At 40.3% G+C, this 26,834-nt stretch overlaps 2 protein-coding genes across 2 annotated transcripts in view; one reads left to right on the top strand and one right to left on the bottom strand.

The window, feature by feature from the left end:
• The window catches only part of mTor (serine/threonine-protein kinase Tor), an 83,820-nt gene extending 73,108 nt beyond the window's left edge, over nt 1–10,712 (bottom strand). The window contains exons 1-5 of the mRNA XM_071688122.1: nt 10,640–10,712; nt 9,768–9,921; nt 6,784–6,977; nt 4,391–4,592; nt 3,837–3,952 (exon numbers count right to left, since the gene is read on the bottom strand). Of these exons, the coding sequence (XP_071544223.1) occupies nt 3,837–3,952; nt 4,391–4,592; nt 6,784–6,977; nt 9,768–9,905 (650 nt within the window). The 5' untranslated portion in view covers nt 9,906–9,921; nt 10,640–10,712. The remainder of the gene's footprint in view (nt 1–3,836; nt 3,953–4,390; nt 4,593–6,783; nt 6,978–9,767; nt 9,922–10,639) is intronic.
• A 12,796-nt stretch (nt 10,713–23,508) lies between these two features.
• The window catches only part of LOC139762885 (glycine dehydrogenase (decarboxylating), mitochondrial), a 62,745-nt gene continuing 59,419 nt past the window's right edge, over nt 23,509–26,834 (top strand). Inside the window, exon 1 of the mRNA XM_071688119.1 lies at nt 23,509–23,885. Within this exon, the coding sequence (XP_071544220.1) occupies nt 23,649–23,885 (237 nt within the window). The 5' untranslated portion in view covers nt 23,509–23,648. The remainder of the gene's footprint in view (nt 23,886–26,834) is intronic.

A 26,834-nucleotide genomic window follows, 5' to 3' on the forward strand; every position in this document is an offset into this window, starting at 1 on the left:
TCACACAATAGATTTTTTTTTTTTTTTTTTTTTGCTGTCTCCCGCGTTTGCGAGGTAGCGCAAGGAAACAGACGAAAGAAATGGCCCAACCCACCCCCATACACATGTATATACATACATACACAAGAGATAAATCAGTAATATTCGTTTCACAATCTTTTTTTCTGTATATGATTGCCTTTCTCACGATGGCAAAACAGCATCAGGAACTTTGCCATAAAGGTAAAATCTCCTGTTTACCTCTTCTACTCTTACCTATAAAAAGTAAAAATATTGGAGGGGGATTTCTAGTCCACTGAATTCTTTGTTACCTTCCACAACATGCAGAAGATTCATGGATAGCACTCTTTCTTCCTAACCCCAGGGATGATGTAATAAAAATGATTATCATCAACTCATTAGAGGTCTTCCTAAAGCACACAGTCGGATAAATTCTAACAGAGACCACAAAAGAATACCAGCGATGTCATGAGTGAAGAAATCCCCTAGAGAGCCTCAGATCTTCCTACACATTTCATTCTTTTTCCATACTTGATAATTGTTTCCTGCATTAGCAAGGTAGAGTCAGGAAGAGATGACAAAAAGCTGCATCCACTCACATCAGTTCTCTTGCTGCCATGTGTAATGCACATTTCCCTTCATAAAATGGAAAATTCAGTCAACGTGCCTTCCATAAAAAGTGAGAGAAAATTAACTTGTTTCATTTCTAAAGGGAAGCATTTTAGATACATTTTGTCATGCCTATGCCTTGCACAAGCCCATGTCAGTATGACTCTCACAGAAAGAGAAATGTATCTGAATTGTTCCCCCTTAAAAACATGAAGCTGATTTTATCTACTTCCATTCCCAAATTCTTAAAGTAATCTAATGTTCACTTTCTCAGACTGTTATCTTAATATGAATAACTTAAATACAATATATTTCCCTTCCCTACATGGAGGTGATTTCGACTTTTTTTCTTCCACACATATAAAGTTACTTTATCCACCACTCATTATCAAATCCATCCCCATTACAAGGGGCAGTTCATAAACATAAAGTCTCTCAAATCACTGAAACAAATTGTCAATCCATATCCAGTATGATGAAGCGGATCATGAACGTCCACACATACAAAAATTCATTTCAACTTTTCAATTTGCACTTTAAGTTAACCTAGGGAAAATGAATATGCTCACATCATCTCTACACACAAAATGGCACTATTGCAAACATCTGTAAATCAATCCTGTCATAAACGAACCTCTTTTCTTAACTCATAATATTAAGTCATTGTTTCCCATAACACAGCAGGAAGCAAAATGTTAAATTAATGCAGGTTGATAGCACATACACTTGTCTGTGTATGTATATGTATGTATACGTTGAATGTATAGGCATGTATGTGTGTGTGTGGGCGTGTATGTATATATATGTGTATGTGGGTGGGTTGGGCCATTCTTTCGTCTGTTTCCTTGAGCTACCTCACTAATGCAAGAGACAGCGACTAAGCATAATAATAATAATAATAATAATTTTTTTTTTGCTTTGTCGCTGTCTCCCGCGTCTGCGAGGTAGCACAAGGAAACAGACGAAAGAAATGGCCCAACCCACCCCCATACACATGTATATACATACGTCCACACACGCAAATATACATACCTACACAGCTTTCCATGGTTTACCCCAGACGTTTCACATGCCTTGATTCAATCCACTGACAGCACGTCAACCCCGGTATACCACATCGCTCCAATTCACTCTATTCCTTGCCCTCCTTTCACCCTCCTGCATGTTCAGGCCCCGATCACACAAAATCTTTTTCACTCCATCTTTCCACCTCCAATTTGGTCTCCCTCTTCTCCTCGTTCCCTCCACCTCCAACACATATATCCTCTTGGTCAATCTTTCCTCACTCATTCTCTCCATGTGACCAAACCATTTCAAAACACCCTCTTCTGCTCTCTCAACCACGCTCTTTTTATTTCCACACATCTCTCTTACCCTTACGTTACTTACTCGATCAAACCACCTCACACCACACATTGTCCTCAAACATCTCATTTCCAGCACATCCATCCTCCTGCGCACAACTCTATCCATAGTCCACGCCTCGCAACCATACGACATTGTTGGAACCACTATTCCTTCAAACATACCCATTTTTGCTTTCCGAGATAATGTTCTCGACTTCCACACATTCCTCAAGGTTCCCAGAATTTTCGCCCCCTCCCCCACCATATGATCCACTTCCGCTTCCATGTTTCCATCCGCTGTCAGATCCACTCCCAGATATCTAAAACACTTCACTTCCTCCAGTTTTTCTCCATTCAAACTCACCTCCCAATTGACTTGACCCGCAACCCTACTGTACCTAATAACCTTGCTCTTATTCACATTTACTCTTAACTTTCTTCTTTCACACACTTTACCAAACTCAGTCACCAGCTTCTGCAGTTTCTCACATGAATCAGCCACCAGCGCTGTATCATCAGCGAACAACAACTGACTCACTTCCCAAGCTCTCTCATCCCCAACAGACTTCATATATACCACATATATACCAGGGAACTAGGCATCTCTGCCCTTCAAGCAGTCTACAGGGTTAGGGTTGGGGACCGCAATTCTGGAAAACTGATTCTCGAAAAAGATGCAACTTTCCAAGTAAATGACCCATCATAGGCAAATGGGAATGGAGTTGATATTAACAGCTCAACAGATCAACTTGCCGTTCTTGTTTCCTTTTCCAAAACGGAAGAAAAATATTTGATCCACGGTAGATCACCTTACCATTCTTGTTTCCTTTTCCGAAATGGGAAAAATATTTGATTTACAACAGATCACCCTGCCATTCTTGTTTCCCTTTCCAAAATGGGAAAAATATTTGATTTACATCCCCCATGGAGTAGTTTGTGGGGCTCTGCTATGGATGTTGGGCTCTGGTTTCAGTACAAGACAATAAGAAACTAAATGCACACAATTGAGGCGACTATTCACTTGTTCCTACTGCAACCTTGCTACAGCTTGGGGAAGCAAATGGGAATATAACAAAAAATGCCCTTATGAAAAGTACTGAATCAAGACCTTTTTCCCTTTCTTAAATGGTAGGTGTAACACCCATCCTTTTTGCCCATGACAATTAACTGACCACCGTCAGAATACTTACCAAAGCAAGGAAACTGTAAAATCAACAAATATCATAAAGGGATGACATTCCACTGCATTATTCCCAATCCCTAATAAGGTGCTAGAGTACATCACTACCTGTTATCTTTAGTTACGTTCCATTCAAACAAGACGGATCAAGTAAATATAGTCTTTCAGTTCACACATACCCTCAAATCATGTCTAGAGTGCTTGAGTTAACAAAGATCTGTAAACTAAAATAGCAATTCTTGACTATTCGCTTCGAGCACGAAGCTGGCTCATCATGCAGGACTAAAGTGCCGGTTCAAACTCCCACCCTAACACATAAAATGCATCAACTGAACATGACACAATCAGTCCCCTAACATCCTCGTCTACAGCCTTCAGATACCTGTGCCCTACATCTTGCCACCTCTTCTGCAGTCTATCTCAGAAGAATCAATAATTTCTGAAACTACTATTCACCAAAAAAAAAAAAAAAAAATCCTTAAATACAGAAATGACATAAATCAATCTTCTGTCTTAGAATAAAGAAAAAGTGAACAGCTAGCATTCTGTTCTCTTACTGAAATTTATCAACATAATGATATTCTTGACATTCAAACTGGCATACTGATTACACGAGATTCAAACTGGCATACCAATTACACAATATTTTGATAACAATTTCTATAAAACAATGGCTTTCAAAGGGAAGTGAGATAACCTACCCTATGGTGGTGTTAGAGTGCGAGGGCAGACTGAGGAGGAGATCATGAGGCGTGTGAGATGACGATGACAATGACCCATGACCACGAAGACGTTTAACAACTGACGACATGCTATCCTAGAAAAGTTATATGTAAGCCATATACTTTGTCTGTTCTTTCATGAATTGGCATCCTTGCAGCCTCTTTCTAAGACAAGAATACTTCAATTCATAGTTAATTATCAAAAGGCAATAAACAACTAGAATGATTATCATTTATAAACAGACAGTGGATTTCCCATGAAAAATTTTCTGCTGCTGCAGCAATAAATCTTCTAATTAGATAATGAAGAGCACACTTTGAAAATAGAGTATGATCACAATTAGCTCCAGTGGTATGAGGTTAAATATCCATATTTCTATACACTGTCAACAAAAACAATTTTCTCTACCATTAAACATTCCTTATCCTTATTTATATAAACACATACAAGACACAGTGCATGACATGTGGAAAAAGAGGTTTTGTAATGCACTGAAGATAAATACATACAAAAGAGCTAAAACTAAACATACTTTTTTTGGAGGGGGTGTCTGGTAATGTGTAAGATGCCGTAACTGTTTTATGAGCCTCTCCCATTCGTTGTTGCTACAACGGAGTAATTCATTTAACACCAACAACGACCCATGGATACGATCATCACGGGTGAGACTGCGATCCTTGTTGTTAGCCGAGTCTTCAAAACCAGGCCAAACCTCTGTTAGACACTGTGTATACCTGAAAAGGCAATAAAACAAGTCAATCCATGAGGTGAAATGAAAGTGGAGGCCAAGAATCAAAACTTCATGCTTCTAAAAACTGAACATTCCCAAGACACATAACCCAGCCCATTCAAAATAACCAAGCTGGATCACAGAGTTTCTAGAGTTAGATGTTTGTCAAACTGGCACATAATATACCACTGTTTTCCCACTAGAGTTAGATGTTTGTCAAACTGGCACATAATATACCACTGTTTTCCCAATCTGAATACAGAGTAGTAAAGCTATGTGCTCTTCTCAAGTATCTGCATCACAGATTCACATATTTTGCCCTTGTAGTGACATCCAGAAAAAAACGTACAAGTGTTAGTGCTGGTTGCATTGTAGAAGAGGAACCTCACAACTTTCTCTATTTTGTCTAGGAATATATTTCTCCCCCAAAAAAGCATCTTCAGTAAATCTGAACACAGAAAAAATTGTACTCATCAATTTTGCTGAAGAGCTTTCTGCTAAAATTTTTTCTTTCTCGTGCTTGGTCACCATTTCCATGTTAGCGAAGAAGCATCTGGAGCACACAAAGAAATTGCACTCATTTGTTCACAACCAGTCTCTAGCTGTCACATGTAGTACATTAAAACCGGAGCCCCCTATCTACAGCCAGCCCCACAGACCTTTCCATAGCTTCCCTTGACCACTTCATGGGCCCTGATTCAGCCCACTGACAGTGCATTACCCCGTATACCAAATCAGTACAACTTGCCCTATCCCATGCAACCTTACACTCTTATGCATGTTCAGGCTCTATAACTCAAAGCATTTTTCCCTCTATCCTTCCACTTCATTCCTGACCTATCCCTCCTCTTTCTTCCCTACACTTCTGATGCGAATTTGAGCAGGATATACTTGAATAAGGAAAGGGATGTGCATTCAGCATTTACAAATCTGAAGAAAGTGTATGACATGGCTGACAGAGAAGTGTTGTGGAAGGTGCTACAAATATATGGTGTGGGAAGGTAGTAACTAGATGCAGAAAGATGTTACTTACATAAGTGTCTGCAAACAGGAAGGGATGAAGGTGAATGGTTCTAGGTAAAGCTGGGTCTGTGTCACAGGTGTGTGATGTCACCTTCATTGTTTCATCTGTTCACAGATGGGGTGATGAGAGGGGCCTACAAAGCAAGTCAGTTGTTTGGACAAGACATCATTGTTTGAGTGTGACCTCAAACGTAGAGAACCCAGAGGGGATGGAGGGCTTTGATACCTGGTAGAACACAGCAGAGGAGGAAACTATGTAAGTTGAAGCGAACCAATGAGTAGTGAAGAGGCAAAGGTTGCATGAGCGAATGTGTGGAAAGAGTCAGTGTCAGTAAGGGCAAAGATGGGTATACCAGTGTGACTCATGGGCTGTGAATGCAAAAGAAAAGAAGAGCATGGATTCAATGGAAATTAAGTATATAAGGACATTACATTGTGTTAGGGGGGGTTGATCTCGTCAAGAATGACCCTGTATTAGAAAGATGTGGTAATTAAGAAGAGTATGAATGAAAGAGCTGAACAGTGTGTGGTGACATGGCTTGAGCTTAAAGGGAGGATGACTGAAGAGAGATCAAGAAGATATACATATCAGATGGCTCCCAAGTCATTAACTATCTAGGTTAGGCAAGGTCATGTATATGGAATTACCTAGTTCTCTGACTGGGTGAGGCCAAGAGCTGTGTCCAATAAGAAGCGGGGTAAAGATCTGTGGACACATGAAAAATTTTCAAGAACTACAACTGATGTTAATGATACTGTTGTACGATTTGAAGGATATTACTATCAATGCATATCTAGTACATATCCTGCTAAGCTGACAGCAGAAAATATAGATATTTTTCTGAAAAAATATACGAAGGTAACCCACAACAAAACAAAACAAAACAGCTTTACATCAAGGTGTTGAGAATTTGACACTGGAATATATTGAAATGAAAAAGCAGTGTCTGGAGTTGATAAAGCACACTCTGTCCTGTTCTCAGTAAAAGCTTTTTTCCTTCATACTTGATTGATGTTTCCCGTGTTAGCAAGGTAATGCCAGGGGCAGACAAAGAAAGGCTGCATCCGCTTACATCCATTCTCTAACTATCATGTGCAAAACACCTAAATCACAGTTATGATGCATAACATATGTAGTGAGGAAAGTTACATATAAACCCCATTCCACATACCATGTTGCCTGTTGCATCTCTTTAGTTTCTCTCTGAGTTGTGATGGTAAGTGCTACCCTCAATGCGGCTACAGCATTTTCCCTTATCGCTGGTTTGGGATCTCGTACAGCATGAAAAATTACATCCAAAAATTGGTGAACTTGTTGAAAAAAGTAGGTTGGGACAGAAAGTGCCAATTCACGTAGCATCAACACCTGCGTGAAGAGAAAAATTTAAATGGTACTATATAATACAACTCTCACATCAACATAATGTAAACCTAGGCCATTTCAATATTACCAATCTTACTATAACAAAACTGTTTGTTTAATCATGTATATATCACAGAGAACTTCTTTCCTCTCCTTCACGGAATAAATTACAGCTGACACTGTAGGCTTCTGATATATCCAAGGCTGCAATGGACATCAGTCATCCAAGACAATGCACGGGAAACAATATCTACTTTAAACAAGTCTTAGGGATTTTCTTTTGTGAAGTGACAACCAGCAACCCAAACATACATACCTCACTATGTCTCAGCCCTCAGCAGATCTACTGCTTACGACTGAATGAAGTCCAGATTCACAATTATAAGTACTAATAATCTAAACCTATCTGTTCCTTCGTCTATCAAGGAAAATACTTCAGTGTTGCAAATACTGGTAAGACGGGGACAGAGAAATTTCGCGTCTTACTTCTGCGAATTTCAGTTAAATGGCTTTCAATGAAGCCCAAATTACACAAAACGTTGCTCTCAAAGTTTACTTGCTGACTAAAATACCACAAAGAAATCTTGATTTGCAAATGTGGTCAGGAAACATACATATGTATGCCCTGTGCAATCAACAAACATCGCCCTATAACCCTGCCACTTCCTTGCCTTATACGTTGTGTAAAGACTTCTCTGACCTCTTCCTTCAGCTTTTTGATCCTTTGAATCTCGCTCTCAATCACTCCATAGTGTTGATCAACAGTAGAAGTTCCAGCTGTGACATCAAGTTCATCAAATATTTTCACTACATCCCCCTAAATGAAGGCTCTTTCTCATCTTGCCACTCTTAGTGCTGAAAGGAAGAAATTGCAGGAGGTCCCAAGAAAATGTCCATATGGGTAATGAGAAAGTAATACAGCAGAGAGTAAAAATAGTATGAGCAGCTGGTACACAGAGACTGACATTCACGGCTGTGGGCTGCTGGGCTCAGATTCCAAGAAGGCACCAACAGACCCTTCTGGTGGTGAGAGAAACATATGGTCCTACTTACCTGATTAGAATGCACTTGCCTGGCTGGAGAGCAAATATGAGTGCTCTACTCCAAATATATGAAATAACAGGGCAACTGAGGTAGTCACAATCTATGGAAATCAAATTATAAAATCATGAATAATCACAAGACTGGTATACCAAATAACCGAAAGAACTTGCTGAACCTAGATGTTTCACCAGAAGACCTTGCACTACAAAAGCTGCTCAAGTGATAACAAAAAAGAAAATGGGATTCAAAATGTTAGAGAAAGCAAAGAGCAAGGGGAGTTTCACAGAAAGGAGAAAGCAAAAATAAGAGCAATGGGGTGATAGTTGGCAGGATTACACCAGTTTCTTAGGAATAGGCTGCAACAAGGCAAACTTCCAAGAGGGAGGAAATGTCCATTTTCTCACAGAAGCAAAACAGGCAGGAAAGGATAAAAAATAATTCAGATGAACATGCCCTTAAAACTCCAAAAGGTTATGCCACTGAGCCACATAGTTCATCTACCTTCAGGTAAGAAAGTGCACTGAAGACCTTGCACAAGGAAAATACAGATGGTATGAATTTAGTGGGAGGAGATAGGGAATGTTGAGTCATCTAAAGCTGAATTTTCAGGAAAATAAAGTACACAAAAGAGAAGCTTTATCAGTTGAGGAGGCAGCTATAGATTGAAACGGTTGGAAGGGAAGGAGGGAGAGGATGAATTTTAAGTTACCTGAGATTCTTTGGTTAAAGATCAGAAAGATTAGTAAGTAAAAAACAAATCAGCATACTTTGTTTCCATGATGGTGACCTTGTCTTTAAAAAGAACAGCTTTAATGTGATTCCGAGCAGAAATGATATCACAATGGGATTCACGGGAAGGGAAGAGTTCCATGGCCCACTATGCTTTAACTCTGACACAACAAGCGACAGAGCAGGAGCAGTCAAACCATGACTTGCGGGAGAAAGATTTAGCAGAACACAGGACGTGGGACTCCATCCCAACCAATATAATCTCTGCTGTATGTTCTGAATACCATGAAGCATCCTGGACACTGAAGGAGTATCCATTCCAGGGATGACTGCTGAAGTCTCACAAAATGCCAAAGTTTGCAGTTTGAATGGTGATGGACGGTGAGGGTGCCCAAATCGAAGTTTCTCTTTCTTCCACAAAAATAACCTTCCTGAGAGCTGTTCCTAAATGTGAAATAAAGCAGCTGAAATCACAAAAGCCTGAGAGTACCCTAGATTGGGAATGTCCTTAATGATTTTTTCAGTAAATCAAGTTTGAAATGTTTTTGTGGAACCAAAAACAATTAGGATAAATAAGAGCACACCATTACAAATTCAAACTCTGAGGAGAGCAACAATACATTTGCTTTGTAACTGCAAAAACATATAACTTCAAGACAAATGTCTGCCTTCAGGGTTCAACAAGACATTTGAAAGCCTATTAGACCTATACCTTCATGTTACCCGCGGAGAATGGGGTCTGGTAATTTGCCATAAACTATACTTCTTGGACAATCTCAATTAGTTTTCATCCTAACTTTAGAACTTTGGTGATATTTCATACGGAAGTGATTAATGTTATGATATTCTTGCTTCTACTTAATCTTAGTCCAAAATACAACTGCTTCGTTGAAATAAGCATACATCTCTACAGTTCGTTACATTGTCAAGATGGGAATACAGGGAACTTCAAGGATCAATATCAATCATCAAACAATCAACAAAGAGTCTGACCATAAAAGAAACTTAGTATGCACTTACAGCAGCATGTCTTTTCCCCTCATTTCGATCTCCTTGTATCCACTCAAATGATCTCTTCACCAAATCTTCAACATACTCTGCAGTAAACGTTCCAGATGCTAAGGCAAGGCGACCTACTGCTTTTGCTGTAAGTTCCATCACTCCTGTGTCTGGACTGTTGAAGACAATGGAAAATAATGATCGTAACTGCATTTAACTTCTCATTTGTACTTATGGAATATTTACATTGAACTGAAATTCCAGTTCTTATACACAATGTTGAGATTAAAATCGTGTCAATCACTATACCTACATCTTAAATGTCCTTCCATATGTAACATAGACAGACAATCCTTTATTGTATGGCTTTCCCTGCATACACAGCATGATCATGCAAATATCAGTTTCAAACAGTTTTGTAACTAACTTTCTCTCCACTTTTCAACCACAGAAGACTCATCAGTCACAATTCAGACATCAGACAAGAATTAGATTTATTGGTTTTGATGTCCGTTAAGCGATGCAGTTGTCGTTTGCTTGCTTCAAGAATCAGAACTGTCATGGATGGATTAGTAGAAAAGATGCTTAGAGAGAGAAAAAAGTTTTAAGTAATGGGAATCACAGAGCAAGATAAAAAGAGAAACCCATGATAGAATAGTATGAGGTCTCGGAAGAGCTGTATGCCATCAAGAGGTGCTGTAGCGATGTAGCTAAAGAAAAGAATCATCATCAAGACAAAATGCATCGTCTGCTTCATCAAGTTAGTGACCCAACTGACAACCTTAGCCAACCAATAATTTGCCTGAAACACCATTACCTTATCATAAGTCACTTATATGGTATCTTTCAATGAAAATGATATTTCTGAGAAGTAATTATTATTAGTGGCATACCTGTTTACAAGATTTTTTAGGTAATTCGCAAAGCGGCTGATACGGAGTCCTGTCTGGCCAACATCAACATCCACAAGGGCTCACTGCAACAATTAGCAGGGGTTTTATGATACATGTCAAGAAAGAAGATTTGATTAAAAAATGAAACATACCTATGAATCATAATACATTAAGACAGATTTAAGTATACATGTACATTTGCATGTGAGGACGTGTATGTATATACATATGTATGTGGGTGAGTTGGGCCATTCTTTTGTCTGTCTCCTTGTGCTACCTCGCTAACGCGGGAGATGGTGATTAAGTATAGTAAAAAAAAAAAAAATGAAAAAAAATCTGTGTGCAACACAGAATATAAATGTGGAATACCAAGATTCCTGGGGTACCCTCTCTATACTGCCAACATTCAGCATTAAACCCAGTTCTCTTTTAATACAACTACAACAACTGTAAACTAAATTTCTCAGGACTTAGCAACAGTGTGAAGCCTTACAATGAGTGCTGGCAATAAACTGGAATCCCTTCATCTTAAACATACACAATACACCTTGCTTAGTGGTTTGCATATATATATTCACAACACAATATTTTCAAACAACTATTTCTCAGTCCTCAATCTTTTTTGCCACCTTGACGCTACTCTCCTTCATCTTTTCCTATTTCCCAGGTTCAACTCAAATATATAATGACCAAGGCAACCTTTACATTTCTTTGAAAACTTGTATTTCATGAGTATCCAGGCGATACATAACATCAATATAAGCTATTAGGAAAAAGCTGTTTCCTCTGTAACACTTGAGGGAACAAATGTATGGGTAAGGGTTAGAATATGCAGCCCTTCTTCAAATACAGACCTCAATCACTAGAGTTCTTTGTTATATTGTAACAAAAAAGAATGCAAATACAAAAATTAATGTATTAAGTTTAGGCTATCTTCCAAAGGACTCCCTTAAACTCGTCCCTATAATCTGTGAATAATAAAAGCTCCTTCAAAAACATTATTTGATTTATACACAAGAAAACCCCCCCCCTTGGAACACACACTTCTTTACATAGCCATAATTCCTAAAGATAAGCGTCCAATCTATAGTCTAACTTGTCTGGGAACACCACCACACTCTAAGTTGTCATTGGTATTCAACATTAAGAGGGCCATGAACTGGATGCTCACAGCCAAAAGTTCCTTCAACCTTCTTTCTTTCAAACTATTCACCATTTCACACATTAGCAAGGTAGCGATAAGATTAGAGGGCTGGGCCTCTGAGGGAATATCCTCACCTGGCCCCCTTCTCTGTTCCTTCTTTTGGAAAAAAAAAACCTATTTCAATAAAAAATATATCTAAATAAATTTTCTAATGTAAAATATATTTAACAAAACACAATACTTACTTATGGCATAAATGCCACCCTTCTTCTCATTAATATCATTGGAGGAGACCATCTCGACAATGTGGTGATTAAACTCATCCAGAAAAGACAGCAGTTCGTCCAAGGATACCTACAAAAATGTATGGGAGCAAGGTTAGATTAATACATACCAGTGATCCCTAAAAATATCAACATGAAATAATATGATCTATCTGTCTATCTATTTACATCTCTGATGCCTGCTCCCTTATGGAACTCCCTCAAGGGGGTGGCCACGGCAATAGAATCTTCATAACTAGTGAACTCCACTGTCACTTCTATGGCTTTACTGCCTCAACCTTAACAGGCTACTAGCATAGGGCAAGTCTAAAGCAATATCTACAGAAGCTCCTACCTAATGTTCCTACGGACTACTTCTACCTAATGCTCCTGTCTAATGTTGCCCACTTCTACCTAATGCTCCTATCTACCACTTTTATTTACTGTTCCTACCATTTTTGAGCTTGCACATAGCACTCACCAAATTTTACCGTGGCCAACAGGCTAGTTTACTGGGTAGCCACAGATGGCGTTGTGTGTAGGGCGCGCTTATCTACATTCTTTACACTGCACTTGGTGGTGATACCGTAATTTGCGAGATTCTTAGCTTATTTTGCTTAAATTTAACCCTGCCTATGGCTTCTAAGATATATGAGAGTGTCAGTCGTGGTGTCAAACGTAAACACCAGTCCATATCGATCCAAGATAAAGTAGAACTGTTGAAAAATTGGACTGTGGTGTTTTGGTGCATAAGCTGTGTGACATCTAAAGTATTAGTTCGTCAACTGCTTATGATATGAAGAAGCAAAGGGAGAAAATATTGAAATTCTATACAGACAGCTATCCCAAGAAGCAAATGACGATTAGAAAATCTATGAAAGATGGTATGAGTACTGAGCATGATCTAGTGATGATGCAATGGCTTCGACAGTGTCGGAGTGATGGAGTGGACTTGTCAGGTAGCATGATAATGGACCAAGCTAAGTTGTTCCATAAAAAAACTTAAATTACAACATGAGCGTGACTATAGTGAAGGATGGATTCAAAGATTCAAGAAGCGTCATGGAATTTCCTGGAATAAAGCGTGTGGAGAAAAGCGGTCTGCCAACCACAAAGGAGCTGCTGAGTATGTGGAAAAATCTGCAAAACTCGTACCTGAAAAGCACCTCAGTCCTGAGCAGGTGTATAATGTATTTCATTTATTCATTTAATTTACATTTACCATTTGTTTAATTTAAATTTCTAGCAGTCCATGGTATACTTTAGACACATGGAAGATGCATAATTAGTGGGTTAGCGGTGTGTTGATGAATTATCATTATTACGTGACCATGGTTGGTCTGGCAAAATTGTTAATTCGGCAAGGCTTTGGAACCAAGACCGCCAAAAAATCGGTGGTGTACCTGTACTCCCTTACTGCCTCCATTTCTGATACACAGATCCTCTTTGTCAGTCTCTTCAATCATCCTCTCCACATGACAGAACCACTAAAGCACACCAAAGTCAGCTCTCTCAGTCAGACAGCACCTTCTATCAAATTTACCATTTGTTTAATTTAAATTTCTAGCAGTCCATGGTATACTTTAGACACATGGAAGATGTATAATTAGTGGGTTAGCGGTGTGTTGATGAATTATCATTATTACGTGACCATGGTTGGTCCGGCAAAATGGTTAATTCGGCAAGGCTTTGGAACCAATACTGCCAAAAAATCGGTGGTGTACCTGTATTCCCTTACTGCCTCCATTTCTGATACACAGATCCTCTTTGTCAGTCTCTTCAATCATCCTCTCCACATGACAGAACCAATTAAGCACACCAAAGTCAGCTCTCTCAGTCAGACAGCACCTTCTATCAAATTTACCATTTGTTTAATTTAAATTTCTAGCAGTCCATGGTATACTTTAGACACATGGGAGATGTATAATTAGTGGGTTAGCGGTGTGTTGATGAATTATCATTATTACGTGACCATGGTTGGTCCGGCAAAATGGTTAATTCGGCAAGGCTTTGGAACCAAGACTGCCAAAAAATCGGTGGTGTACCTGTATTCCCTTACTGCCTCCATTTCTGATACACAGATCCTCTTTGTCAGTCTCTTCAATCATCCTCTCCACATGACAGAACCAATTAAGCACACCAAAGTCAGCTCTCTCCGTCAGGCAGCACCTTCTATCACCTCTCTCTCTCTCTCTCTCTCTCTCTCACAAGATAACTACTTACGCTCTCTTACACTACACCATTATTACTTACGCTCTCTCACACTGTCATTACTTATGCTTTCTTACACTCTCATTACTTACGCTCTCTTACACCATCGTTACTTACGCTCTGTTACACTATCATTACTTATGCTTTCTTATGCTATCATTAATCACAAGATCAACCTGCTCAATCCCATATATTGTTCTCTGGAATTTCATTTTTAACATCTCCACCTCTTCGTTTCTTTTGTATTCACAACCCCCGACACATCCACCCAACACTGTCAGGACACCTATTCATTAAAACTTCCCTATCTCTGTCCTAATACACACTAGCCTCTCCTCAAACACACTCCTTAATGCAATGACTCACTTCAGCACGCACTGCCACGTCCACTCCCAGATAACTAAATCATTCCACCTCTTCTAAATAAAAGCCACAACAAATAGTTTTATTAACATTACCAGTTTCCTTACAGAGGGCAGTACAAACTACTAAGTTTTTCTACAGCTGACTGCCTCTTCTTCCATACCAGAGGGGCATCAGGATCGAACAACAGACTCACTTACACATACAGCCACCAACAGTAAAATGTCACCGAGCCGGAATCCATGCCATACATCACAACAAAGTACAAAAATATTGTAGATACTCTGGATGCATCTTGTCATAAAACCAATTTTTCAAGAGGGGTCACTTTCAGAACAGAATAATGTATATGGTTCGTATAATATCACATTTGCCATGAATGCTAACATAGCAATGTAACCAGGAACCTGAAATACAGATGGCACTACAGCACCTTATTCAGGTTTTTTTGTTATCAAAAATGAGTACAGCACCTCATTCAGGGTTTTTGTTATCAAAAATGACTACACGCTTCCTCACTAACAGATTAATACCTGAACTGGTGCTTGGTACCATCACCTTCCACAGCTTCATTTGTAATTCATGATAAAATTGTCACACGAGCTGTAGCCTGCTGCCCTAACTTCATTAAAATTATCCATTCATGACAACTTGAACGACTGGTAGAGACAACTGTTCACTTGTTTGCATTTCATTTTCATTTCCTGTCTATGAAGCACCACCAGAAAATTATAGCTGGTAAAAAACTGCCGAGTTTTCAGGAAGCGATCTGCTCTATGGAAGCAATCTTTGCTTTTCAAAGGGCACAGTCTGTCATGCTATATTGAAATTCAGCTTTAAACATCTGAAAAAAAATGAACATTGAAAAATGTAAGAAATCATCAAAGGTGCAAAACATAAGACACGAACCTCTCTCAGCTCAGTAGTTACATAGCGCTGCAGGTCACAGGCAGCTTTCACTCTGGTCTCCTCCTGACGGGACTTCAGCCCGCCCACGAACTGGTTCATTTTTATGTTGCTCATCTTGCCTCTTCTTGCCTTCTAAAATCAAGACAGACCCAAGGTCACAATTTTGTACAAGTTCAATGAGGTTTACAAAAACTATATCAATTATGATGGATAACGAATAAATCTGTTTGAAGTAAACTGAATTTAGGTTTACCAGGGATATATTGAGATGACTTTTGTTGTGAGTGAAGTGAAAATGCTTTTGTCAAAAATCAAGAAGATTTAGGTTTATAGAGAATGTATTAGAGGTAAGTTTGATTGTGTCTTCAAATATAGTGAAGGTGATTATGAGTGATATAGCAATGGGAGCCATGCTACATTCACACATAAATGGTGGTGTTAACAGTACATTCTATGCCTGTCTTGTAAATGAGGATATGATCTTTGAGGGTAGTAAGGAAATAATACCATCCAAGTCCATATGCATTTCTTTCTCATCTCCATTCCAGAAACGAAAGGCTGATGACAATACTTGCCGTTCCCATTTTTTCTGTTTTCTTAATCTGGCTGTCTTGTCTTTGCACAGTGTCAAATAAACTAAATAATTTGGCTCACATTGACTACAGACAGTACTCTACTCCAGAGAGAATAAGAGTTCTGACGGGTCTGTGAAAATCACCTACTTGTAACTCCTTGATATTCAAGTTATCTACTATACCTACTGAATATCAGAGTTATCTACTCTATCTATTGAAAAAAATCTGTTTCATTTATAAAAAAAACTGAGTGGAGATGAAGAAAATTACTGATTAATTTGTTCTAAGGGTGCATGTATTCCAAGTTATAAATGACAAAAATCACGTCACCAGATTCAGAAAGGTAGGAACTCGACCCTTCATGCACCATTCACTTCGAACAATGTTAGGTTTTGTTATGGGAGTTTTCCGTGATGAAAATGCCTTCCTTTTCATATCAATCTGTTGTTTTATATAAAGCTGCAAAATACCTATGCTAACCTGGCTTAATATAACCCAATATCATTTGGCAACAACTGCAGGTGGAACAGAGTTCTATAAACTGTAACAAGATCCACTGATATGATTTTCTTTAATATTCGTAAAAAAAATTACCATGCTCGCAAAGTAAATACTCAACAGGTAATAAGGCTGAATTTTTGCTGAATCACGAGACAAAGTCAGTGATTGTGCCAATCATTTCTTTCCTTTAATTCAGATGTTAGCTCTTGCCTATAGAGCAAAGTCCAACAGGTAGTCTTTTACAGGTATTTAAGGGTGTTTATTCTTTGATACCTGAAATGGTAAAGATATGAATATGTTCTAGTTTGGTTCTGACATTCGGTTTATGCAAGATAAACCACACAATATAAGCTGAAAATTATTCCACTACTTAAGCAAAGACTACGTATATTCTTTTCCGAGGCAAATTTCCACCCACTGGTAAGCAGGTCATCAAAGGTCCCTTTGCTGAACGTGTGCAGTACAGCCACCTTGGTTCGCCATTCTTATATGGAACCTGAGCCTAAGCCATTGTGATCATTCAAACTTACCAGAGGAACGAATGCTCTCAGTTTCACCATGAAGCGAACTAACGAAAATCCAGCAACTGCGAGAGTTCATGACTGTTCATACGGTCAATGAGACATTTGTACATGGATTGGTTTAGGAGTGTTCCTAGCCTGTTGAGCACCACATAACCAATGAACACTAAAGAGAAACTGCCAAAAGCCTAGATCAAAAGAGAACAACTTGCGAGCATTATAAATTGTCAACCCTTATCCTAAACCTTGCCCAAATCACTGCAGTTCACATCTGATGGTCTGGCATGCAATATTGCAAATCTTAACCACAATCTCCAAAGACTGAACCATTAACAAATTCAATGATTGGCCTTGCAGGTTTTCCACGAGTTGTAAACATTATAATCATATTCCAACGAGGAATAGTTTTCCGTTGCTAACTACACTATTGATCATGTTCTCTGTGTGATATCTCTGGTTTTAATTACAACCAACAAAATAAACCATCTTTCGAACTCCTGGCTCTCTACTACATTCGACGGAAGGACCCTAATACATGCGACTCCTATGGTAATCCGACATTTACCCTGACCTTCACTCCTGGAGAATTTTCCCTGATCTTCAAACTTCTATCAGCGTCCCCTGATCTTCCTACAGCCTGACATTTTCCCTGATCTTCCAACCCCACGACATTTTCCCTGATCTTCCAACCCCACGACATTTTCCCTGATCTTCCAACCCCCACAACGTTTTCCCTGATCTTCCAACCCCTGATATCATCATGAACCTTCAAGCCCCCGACCTCATGACTGACCCTCATAACCAATCATGACAAAATGGCAGATAATGACACAAAAATGGCCATTGATCATGTCGCCTTTTAAATGGTGGTTGTATATGATGCCTTTTAAACCACAATCAATTCCCATGTATTTAATTTCCAGTCAACATCAAAAACAGAAATAAATATAAATATAAATATCTATCATTACAGCATTTAATCTACGTCTACCATAGGGTGAGTGAGCGAGTCCCTCCGGACTACAAACAAGGTCAGAAATATATATCTCATTTTATCTCATATTTTTCCACAATAATCCATAATTACGAGGCGTTTCACCTACTTCCAGGTATGGGGTTTATTAATGGCGTCTGGGTGAGGCTTCACGCGGCATCCTTCTCCCGGGCCAGGGGCTTCCCCAACGCCATTTGAAATGGTGGACGACGACGCAGGAGGAGGAGGAGACGACCCGACCCGCACCGTGGCCTCGGCTGGTGTGTTGTGAGGCGTAGTGGCAGGACCCGTTCGTGACACCTAGTCACCTGGAATCCGGATTTACCAAGGAGGCAAAGGGTAATGCTGGAATCCGGATTTACCATAGAGGTATAGGGTAAGGGGGGGTTAGTAGCGTTCGTGACACCCCAGTCAGCTTGAATCCAGAATTACCATGGAGGTATTAGGGTTGGAGGGTTAAAATAGTGTTCGTGACACCCTAGTCACCTGGAATCCGGATTTACCATGGAGGTATAGGGTAAAGGGGTTTAATTGCGTTCGTGAACACTTTATTCAGCTGGAATCCGGATTTACCATGGAAGTATTAGGGTAAGGGGGGTTAGATAGCGTTCGTGACACCTGGAATCCGCATTTACGATGGATGTATAAGGTAGAGGGGGGGGGGTTAATAGCGTTCGTGACACCCTAGTCAGCTGGAATCCGGATTTACCAGGGATGTATTAGGTTGGAGAGTTTAATAGCTTTCGTGACACTTGGAATCCGGATTTACCACGGATGTATTAGGGTAAGGTGTTTAAATTGCGTTCGTGACACTTTATTCAGCTGGAATCCGGATTTACCACGTAGGTATATGGTTGGAGGGTTAAATAGCGTTCGTGACACTTGGAATCCTGATTTACCACGGATGTATAAGGTTGGGGGGGGGGGTTTAGACAGCGTTCGTGACACCCTAATCAGCTGAAATTCGGATTTACCATGGAGGTATAGGGTTGGAGGGTTAAATTGCGTTCGTGACAGCTGGCATCCGGATTTACCACGGATGTATAAGGGTTGAGGGGTTAAATAGCGTTCGTGACACCCTAATCAGCTGGAATCCGGATTTACCACGGTAGAAAAAGGGTGGTGGGTTAGATAGCGTTCGTGACATTCTAGTCGGATTTAAATCCGGGTTTACGGTTTATGTAGAGGGGGGGGCTTGGTTGTAGCTTTCGTGACACCCTAACCGGATTTAAATCCGGATTTATTACGGTTAGGATAATGGGTGATAGCGTTCGTGGCGTCCCTAGTCGGATTATATCCGGATTCACGACAAGAGAATGGTGGTGATGATGTTCGTGGCTCCCTTTCTAGACGGCCTGAATCCGCCGGAATTTACGACAGGCGTCTGTTGCGTCGTAAATATGCGTTTTCAACCATGTATATTGAGCTTTATGGCTGGTCTGAGGCATCGTCTTGCCCCATTAGGCTTAAAGAAGCCATTAATGGCACACTCGAGCGCCAGAAACCCGACGTGTGCCACTAATGGCACGCCTAAGAACAAACCTACTTGTGCCATTAATGGCACACGATCACAAACACCCGACCTGTGCCGATAATGGCGGACCGGAAAGCCTAATTTTGCTATAGACACACGCGTCTATCCACAAAATTTCATGGCATGAACACAATATACAAAATTTTTTACTATTTTATAAAATGCTTGATTGCTAAATTCACAAACAAGTTTATTTAAGTCTACGGTCCATATAAATTAAGTAATTTCAATTCTCTCTGATAACATTATAAAAGAAAACGTAAATGTAATACAAGGATAGACTATGCAATATAATGTGCCCATTACTATTTGTCTATGAATTTTAAAGTGATAGTAAGATAAAATGTAATCTTAGAATTGAAAATTTTCGCAAGATTAACATACAGTTGTCAGCTGATACGCTCTTTATACGAATAAATACGTAAAATAATGGGAAATTACGTATCATAATCAAATATAAAGGAAAGGTCGGGCCACAAGTATGTCTTGATAATGTTAATCTAAAATCATCAAATTTACATCTTATCCGGATATCATTACGGATTAGAACGGGAGTATTACTGAAATAATATGGCCATATAAATGAGAAAATATTTTGTATTATAATTACACGATCAATCTCTTTTTTCTTTTAGTATTTTGACCTAGTCTGTATGGCTAGGATACCCACCCTGTTGAACTACATGGCGTTTTGAAACATGTCTATTCTATGAGAGTCGAGCGTCTTTGAATTTGAAGAATGATGAAGAATGAACATTTCCTTCGTGAAAATATGGCTGAGAAAGTCAGACATGATGGCTACAGTCCATTGTAGCACAGACATATATATATGTTCCATCCTCCCCCAATTTCACAAGATGGCGGAAGCCTCTATCACACACACGTCCATATTATGTGGTTTTCCTTTGACGTTGGAAGGGATAACTTATCAATATTCATCCCCTTCAGTCACTTAAAGGTGTGTTAGTGTCATCCAAGGTCATTTATGGACGTACAGGCGCCACAAAGTAAGATATTACTACTTTAAAAACGGCGTTTTAAAGTCTGTGCTAAGTGGCCATATACTCCGTTACTCTGTGGCTCATACAAATATCTATCGTGTATCTATCACATTTACTGACTCATTTACATAATCCTATCTCAGATCAACCTAAATTATAATCATATTTCTGCTCATATAAACTATATTCAACTGCCCCTCCTAACTACTACTTTCCCAGATGAACTTCTCTGTGAAAACCACAACCCCCACATACACACGAGTCACACTTTCCCAATTTTTACGCTTTAGCCATTAGGCATTCATGAAACGCGGGCATTACGCATTTATCTAAGGCCACAAATACCTAATCGGCGTAAGCCAGGGACTTCATCTGAACCACGGTGTACCTGTGGGGGTCAGATATGCTAATGAATAAATGAGTTATGGGTATTGTTTATCATACATGTTTGACGTAAGGCATAGATTGTGGGGCATTGGAGTCCATCATCCATGAATTTATGTACCTGTGGGCCTATGTTTATTGCGTATTAAGTGAATAAATAAAAGACTTGCAAAGAAAATTAATAAATAAATACGTTCAAGGGAAATAGGTGACAGACCAATCTTTCTAAATATATTAATTTAACCTTTTCTTCTCTTTTCCTCGTCCCAGTTTGGCTAGATGCATAATATATGCTACCTCTCCATCCTCCCAAGTTAGGTATTTATTATATAATCCATCAGACATCTTAAGTGAGGTATATATATAGATATTTGTCAATTTTCTTTTGATAACAACAAGGATTGCTATCTGGCTCACAAGCCACGCCCCCTTTTCTGGGGGCTCGGCCGTAGGCGTCACGCTGATTGGCTCAGATTGAGACCGGTGCTCGGTGATTGGCTGCCAGCGGGGGAGTGGAGGACAACATGGCAGCCCGACGAATTGCGTCATATTATATCTAACTGAAGCTAGCGTTTTACTCATCCAAGACGAAGATAGAATATCCCGAAGCGGGTAATGATTATCTATCTAGAATGCATGACACTTCTTGTTTTTTTCTTTCCTGGGGAGATGCCAGCATTTGCCATCTTGTGACATATGGAAGGGACGTATTTTTTACGAGAAACAAATGACTGTTACTTCCGTTTTGATATGAATAAATAAATAAGAAATTTCGTGATTATAAACCACTGATCAAATCGTAAGGTTCAGCAAAACGAGGAAGAAAAAACAGTATGGAGAGTGAAGGTCGCTGGACGTAACTTTATGGAAATGGGGTTAAAGTAGTTGGGAAAGTTGGTGTGTTTGTGGCCACACGGCATCGCCTGACAACGAAGTTGGCGGCGGCCCCCGCACAGTGCTGCCAGTTTTAAAAGCTTTGGACGCTCGATTTTAGCGAGGTTGAGAGAGAGATCTAGCGGCAAAAGTTTTGCAGGTTATTGACGCTCGATTTTAGCGAGGTAGAGAGAGAGAGAGTTTAGCGACAAAGTTTTGCGGGTCATTGTTATTTGCTGTTTATCATTTAGCGAACATTTGCAGTCATTGTAACCTGGTCATCGTTTGGACATTGTTCATTACTTTTTAGACACATTGTTCATCATTGTAGAACACTGGTCATCGTTGTAGAACACTTGTTTATCGTTGTAGAACACTTGTTCATCGTTATAGACACACTTATTCGTCATTGCAGAGCACTTGTTCATCATTGGAGAACACTTGTTCATCATTGCAGAACACTTGTTCATCATTGTAGAACACTTGTTCATCAGTTGCAGAACACTTGTTCATCATTGCAGAACACTTGTTCATCGTTGCAGAACACTTGTTCATCATTGCAGAATGTCTACCGCTAAACTTAAGTCAGCGGGGGAATGTCCATCGCTAAACTCGAAGTTTAGCGAACAAGTCAGCGCTAATCTTCTATGCCATGTTTTATGACCAGAAAATCTATGTCTTCCTCATATTACTCAGACATTTTCTTTTATTAAAGATATTTTTCGCGTATTAGGGAGAAGTTTGAGGCAGCCTAATTAAAAAAAAGCACTACAAGAGACCCAACCAAACTGTTAAAAACAATGAATTTTTTATAATCACATTCATTTCCGCCATAAGAAGTTTTAAAATGCCTTTTAAAAGGTCTTTCCCCCATTGGCAGAAATTTAATGGCAGAAAATTAAAGGTGATGGATTCAGTAGAGAATTATTTAATAAAATCGAACGTTCATGGCTCTGGGTTAGGTTAGGCTCGTCCAAGATATGCAATAGGAGAAAAAATGAACAACCTAAAATGGCGCTGGGCTGGGCTAGGCTGGTTTACAATTGCAATAAGAGAAAAAATCGGCCACCGAGTGACCTCTCTAAGCTGGCTTTAACCCTACTGACTTGACCTCACTCCAACGCCCGATGGAAATCTATTGGTCAAATGAACATCGTCAAGCTGAAGCTTGAAAATACCCGATTTCCCAAAGCTTAAATACAAGCTTGAATGCAAACCTAGCAATTAAGTCTTAGACCGCTAAAAACTGGACAAAGAGATTGCTGACTATAAATTAGCAGATATGAAGTCATGGTAGGAGTGTTATAGCGTTCAGATAGCCATTCGTACCTGTTATTCATCATCTGACACGTCAAAGAACAGAAATTAATCGAAGAACAAAAATTTTTTCGCGATTTTGATAAGTTCAGCGCTTTTTTTTTTTTTTTTTAGCATCAGCGCTTTTTTTTCATGGCAGTGCTGAATGTTAGCGAAATTTGAAAATCTTTGGGATTGGCAACACTGGTCGGCGGGGCTGAGAGTCTGGTGTGACAAGACAACCGCCTCAGTGCGCACTCAGCTGCCTTGGAGGGAGGATCTTACACTAACCGCTTGTATATATATATATTTATATATAACCGTCCCCCTTCCTTGACAAAAGTTGAGTGTTGTGCCATTCCAAAGGAGACTGAGCTGCCATTTCTCCGCCGAGTGTGGTTGTGATCACAACCTCACCAAGAAGGTTATTATTATACGAGATGTTGAGGCTTCCACGGTGTTCCTACCTGCGGGACCTTCATGGCCACCTCCAGGGGTGCGTTGTGGCCCTGCCTGTGGCCAGGAGTGTGGCCCGGCCACAGTATGGACTGGCGCGTGGCCAGGCCACCTTGGCGCCCGTGGGTTCCCTCCTCCCGAAGGCGGACGACTTCGCCGTGCGCCACGTCGGCCCGCGCGAACACGACCAGCTCAAAATGCTCCAGTCGTTAGGTTACGAGGTAAGTGGTCGTTAGGTCGTTACTGGTCGTTAAGAGGGGAAGGGGGTAGTTTAGGGGGTATTTAGAGATGTATTAATAACCTAACCTCATCCATATGTGGCTACAGGTTACGAGGTAAGTGGTCGTTAGGTCGTTACTGGTCGTTAAGGGAGGGTAGGGGTAACTGGTCGTTAAGAAGGGAAGAGGGTAGTTAGGGGGTAATTACAGATGTATTAATAACCTAACTTCATCCATATGTGGCTACAATAGGCCTCCATATATATATGTATATATTGGGGCGAAAAAACTTCTTGAATTTATTTATTTTTTATTTATTTATTTCTTCTCTTCCACGTCAGAGCTTTAGCCTTGGCCACCCTGGGCTAATTATACCACAACGGCGTGTGGGAATAGGTGTGGAGGTTTGCATAACGAGATGTGCAACACCCCTGAAAAAAAGGCCCCCTAAGAAAGGCCCCCTAAGAAAAGGCCCCCCTAAAAAAGGCCCCCTAAAAAAGGCCCCCTTTCCCCCCTCCCCCCCTCATATTTCAAGAAAAATAATGAAATTGTCCAATGTCGTTTCGACCCCCCGAGAGTCGTTTCATAACAGCAGCGAAGCTAATCACCTCGTTCGGCTTCGTGGTAGGGTCGTTTGAGATGCAGGCGTCCAGCCCCCCCCCCCCCATCCCAATCTAAACGTTGTAGGTTTTATATAACGAAGTGTGGTGTTGTTTTCCATTACGTAATTTGTGATATTCCAATCTTGGTCGTTTATGCTCAACTCACTGCCGCCCCCCGACCCCCCTTTTTATTTCTAGATGGTCCAATCTTTTTTTTTTTGGACTATTTTGGTAGACTTGTGGGGTGAAGGGGGGGGGGGGAGGTGTTTTATATATCGTGGGATCTGCTAGTTCCAACAGCCTTGTGCGACCAAACGACCCAATTTAGTAGTTCTGGACTCGAACCCCCTGAGCTCTGAGACCAGCTGTTGGTCAATTACCTAACCTAGATCTCCTTTCCCTCAACTTGCTCATTACTCGTCCATCCTTAATTGGCATCTTGGACCTTTAGCCATCATTAATGGAGGGGGTGGGGGGGGGGGTAACGCTATAATGGGGTTAGGGGGAGAAAGAAAACGTGCCACGTATTCTCTGCGTGTCGTAGAAGGTGACTAAAAGGGGACGGGAGAAGGGGGTGCTAGAAACCCTCCCCTACTTGTATTTTAACTTTCTAAAAGGGGAAACAGAAGGAGTCACGCGGGGATCGCACATCCTCCTCCAAGGCTCAGAGTGGGGTGCCTAAATGTGTGTGGATGTCACCAAGATGAGAAAAAAGGGGAGAGATAGGTAGTATGTTTGAAGAAAGGAACCTGGATGTTTTGGCTCTGAGTGAAACGAAGCTCAAGGGTAAAGGGGAAGAGTGGTTTGGGAATGTCTTGGGAGTAAAGTCAGGGGTTAGTGAGAGGACAAGAGCAAGGGAAGGAGTAGCACTATTCCTGAAACAGGAGTTGTGGGAGTATGTGATAGAATGTAAGAAAGGAAATTCAAGATTGATATGGGTAAAACTGAAAGTTGGAGAGAGATGGGTGATTATTGGTGCATATGCACCTGGGCATGAGAAGAAAGATCAAGAGAGGCAAGTGTTTTGGGAGCAGCTGAATGAGTGTGTTAGTGGTTTTGATGCACGAGACCGGGTCATAGTGATGGGTGATTTGAATGCAAAGGTGAGTAATGTGGCAGTTGAGGGAATAATTGGTATACATGGGGTGTTCAGTGTTGTAAATGGAAATGAAGAGCTTGTAGATTTATGTGCTGAAAAAGGATTGGTGATTGGGAATACCTGGTTTAAAAAGAGAGATATACATAAGTATACGTATGTAAGTAGGAGAGATGGCCAGAGAGCGTTATTGGATTACGTGTTGATTGATAGGCGCGCGAAAGAGAGACTTTTGGATGTTAATGTGCTGAGAGGTGCAACTGGAGGGATGTCTGATCATTATCTTGTGGAGGCGAAGGTGAAGATTTGTAGAGGTTTTCAGAAAAGAAGTGGGGATGTTGGGGTGAAAAGAGTGGTGAGAGTAAGTGAGCTTGGGAAGGAGATTTGTGTGAGGAAGTACCAGGAGAGACTGAATACAGAATGGAAAGAGGTGAGAACAAAGGAGGTAAGGGGAGTGGGGGAGGAATGGGATGTATTTAGGGAATCAGTGATGGCTTGCGCTAAAGATGCTTGTGGCATGAAGTGTGGGAGGTGGGCAGATTAGAAAGGGTAGTGAGTGGTGGGATGAAGAAGTAAGATTATTAGTGAAAGAGAAGAGAGGCATTTGGACGATTTTTGCAGGGAAATAATGCAAATGAGTGGGAGATGTATAAGAGAAAGAGACAGGAGGTCAAGAGAAAGGTGCAAGAGGTGAAAAAGAGGGCAAATAAGAGTTGGGGTGAGAGAGTATCATTAAATTTTGGGGAGGATAAAAAGATGTTTTGGAAGGAGGTAAATAAAGTGCGTAAGACGAGGGAACAAATGGGAACTTCAGTGAAGGGGGCTAATGGGGAGGTGATAACAAGTAGTGGTGATGTGAGGAGATGGAGTGAGTATTTTGAAGGTTTGTTGAATGTGTTTGATGATAGAGTGGCAGATATAGGGTGTTTTGTTCGAGGTGGTGTGCAAAGTGAGAGGGTTAGGGAAAGTGATTTGGTAAACAGAGAAGAGGTAGTGAAAGCTTTGCGGAAGATGAAAGCCGGCAAGGCAGCGGGTTTGGATTGTATTGCAGTGGAATATATTACAAAATTGGGTGACTGTATTGTTGACTGGTTGGTAAGGTTATTTAATGTATGTATGACTCATGGTGAGGTGCCTGAGGATTGGCGGAATGCGTGCATAGTGCCTTTGTACAAAGGCAAAGGGAAGAAGAGTGAGTGCTCAAATTACAGAGGTATAAGTTTGTTGAGTATTCCTGGTAAATTATATGGGAGG

This window comes from Panulirus ornatus, chromosome 45 (assembly GCF_036320965.1).
Source record: "Panulirus ornatus isolate Po-2019 chromosome 45, ASM3632096v1, whole genome shotgun sequence".
NCBI lineage: Eukaryota > Metazoa > Arthropoda > Malacostraca > Decapoda > Palinuridae > Panulirus > Panulirus ornatus.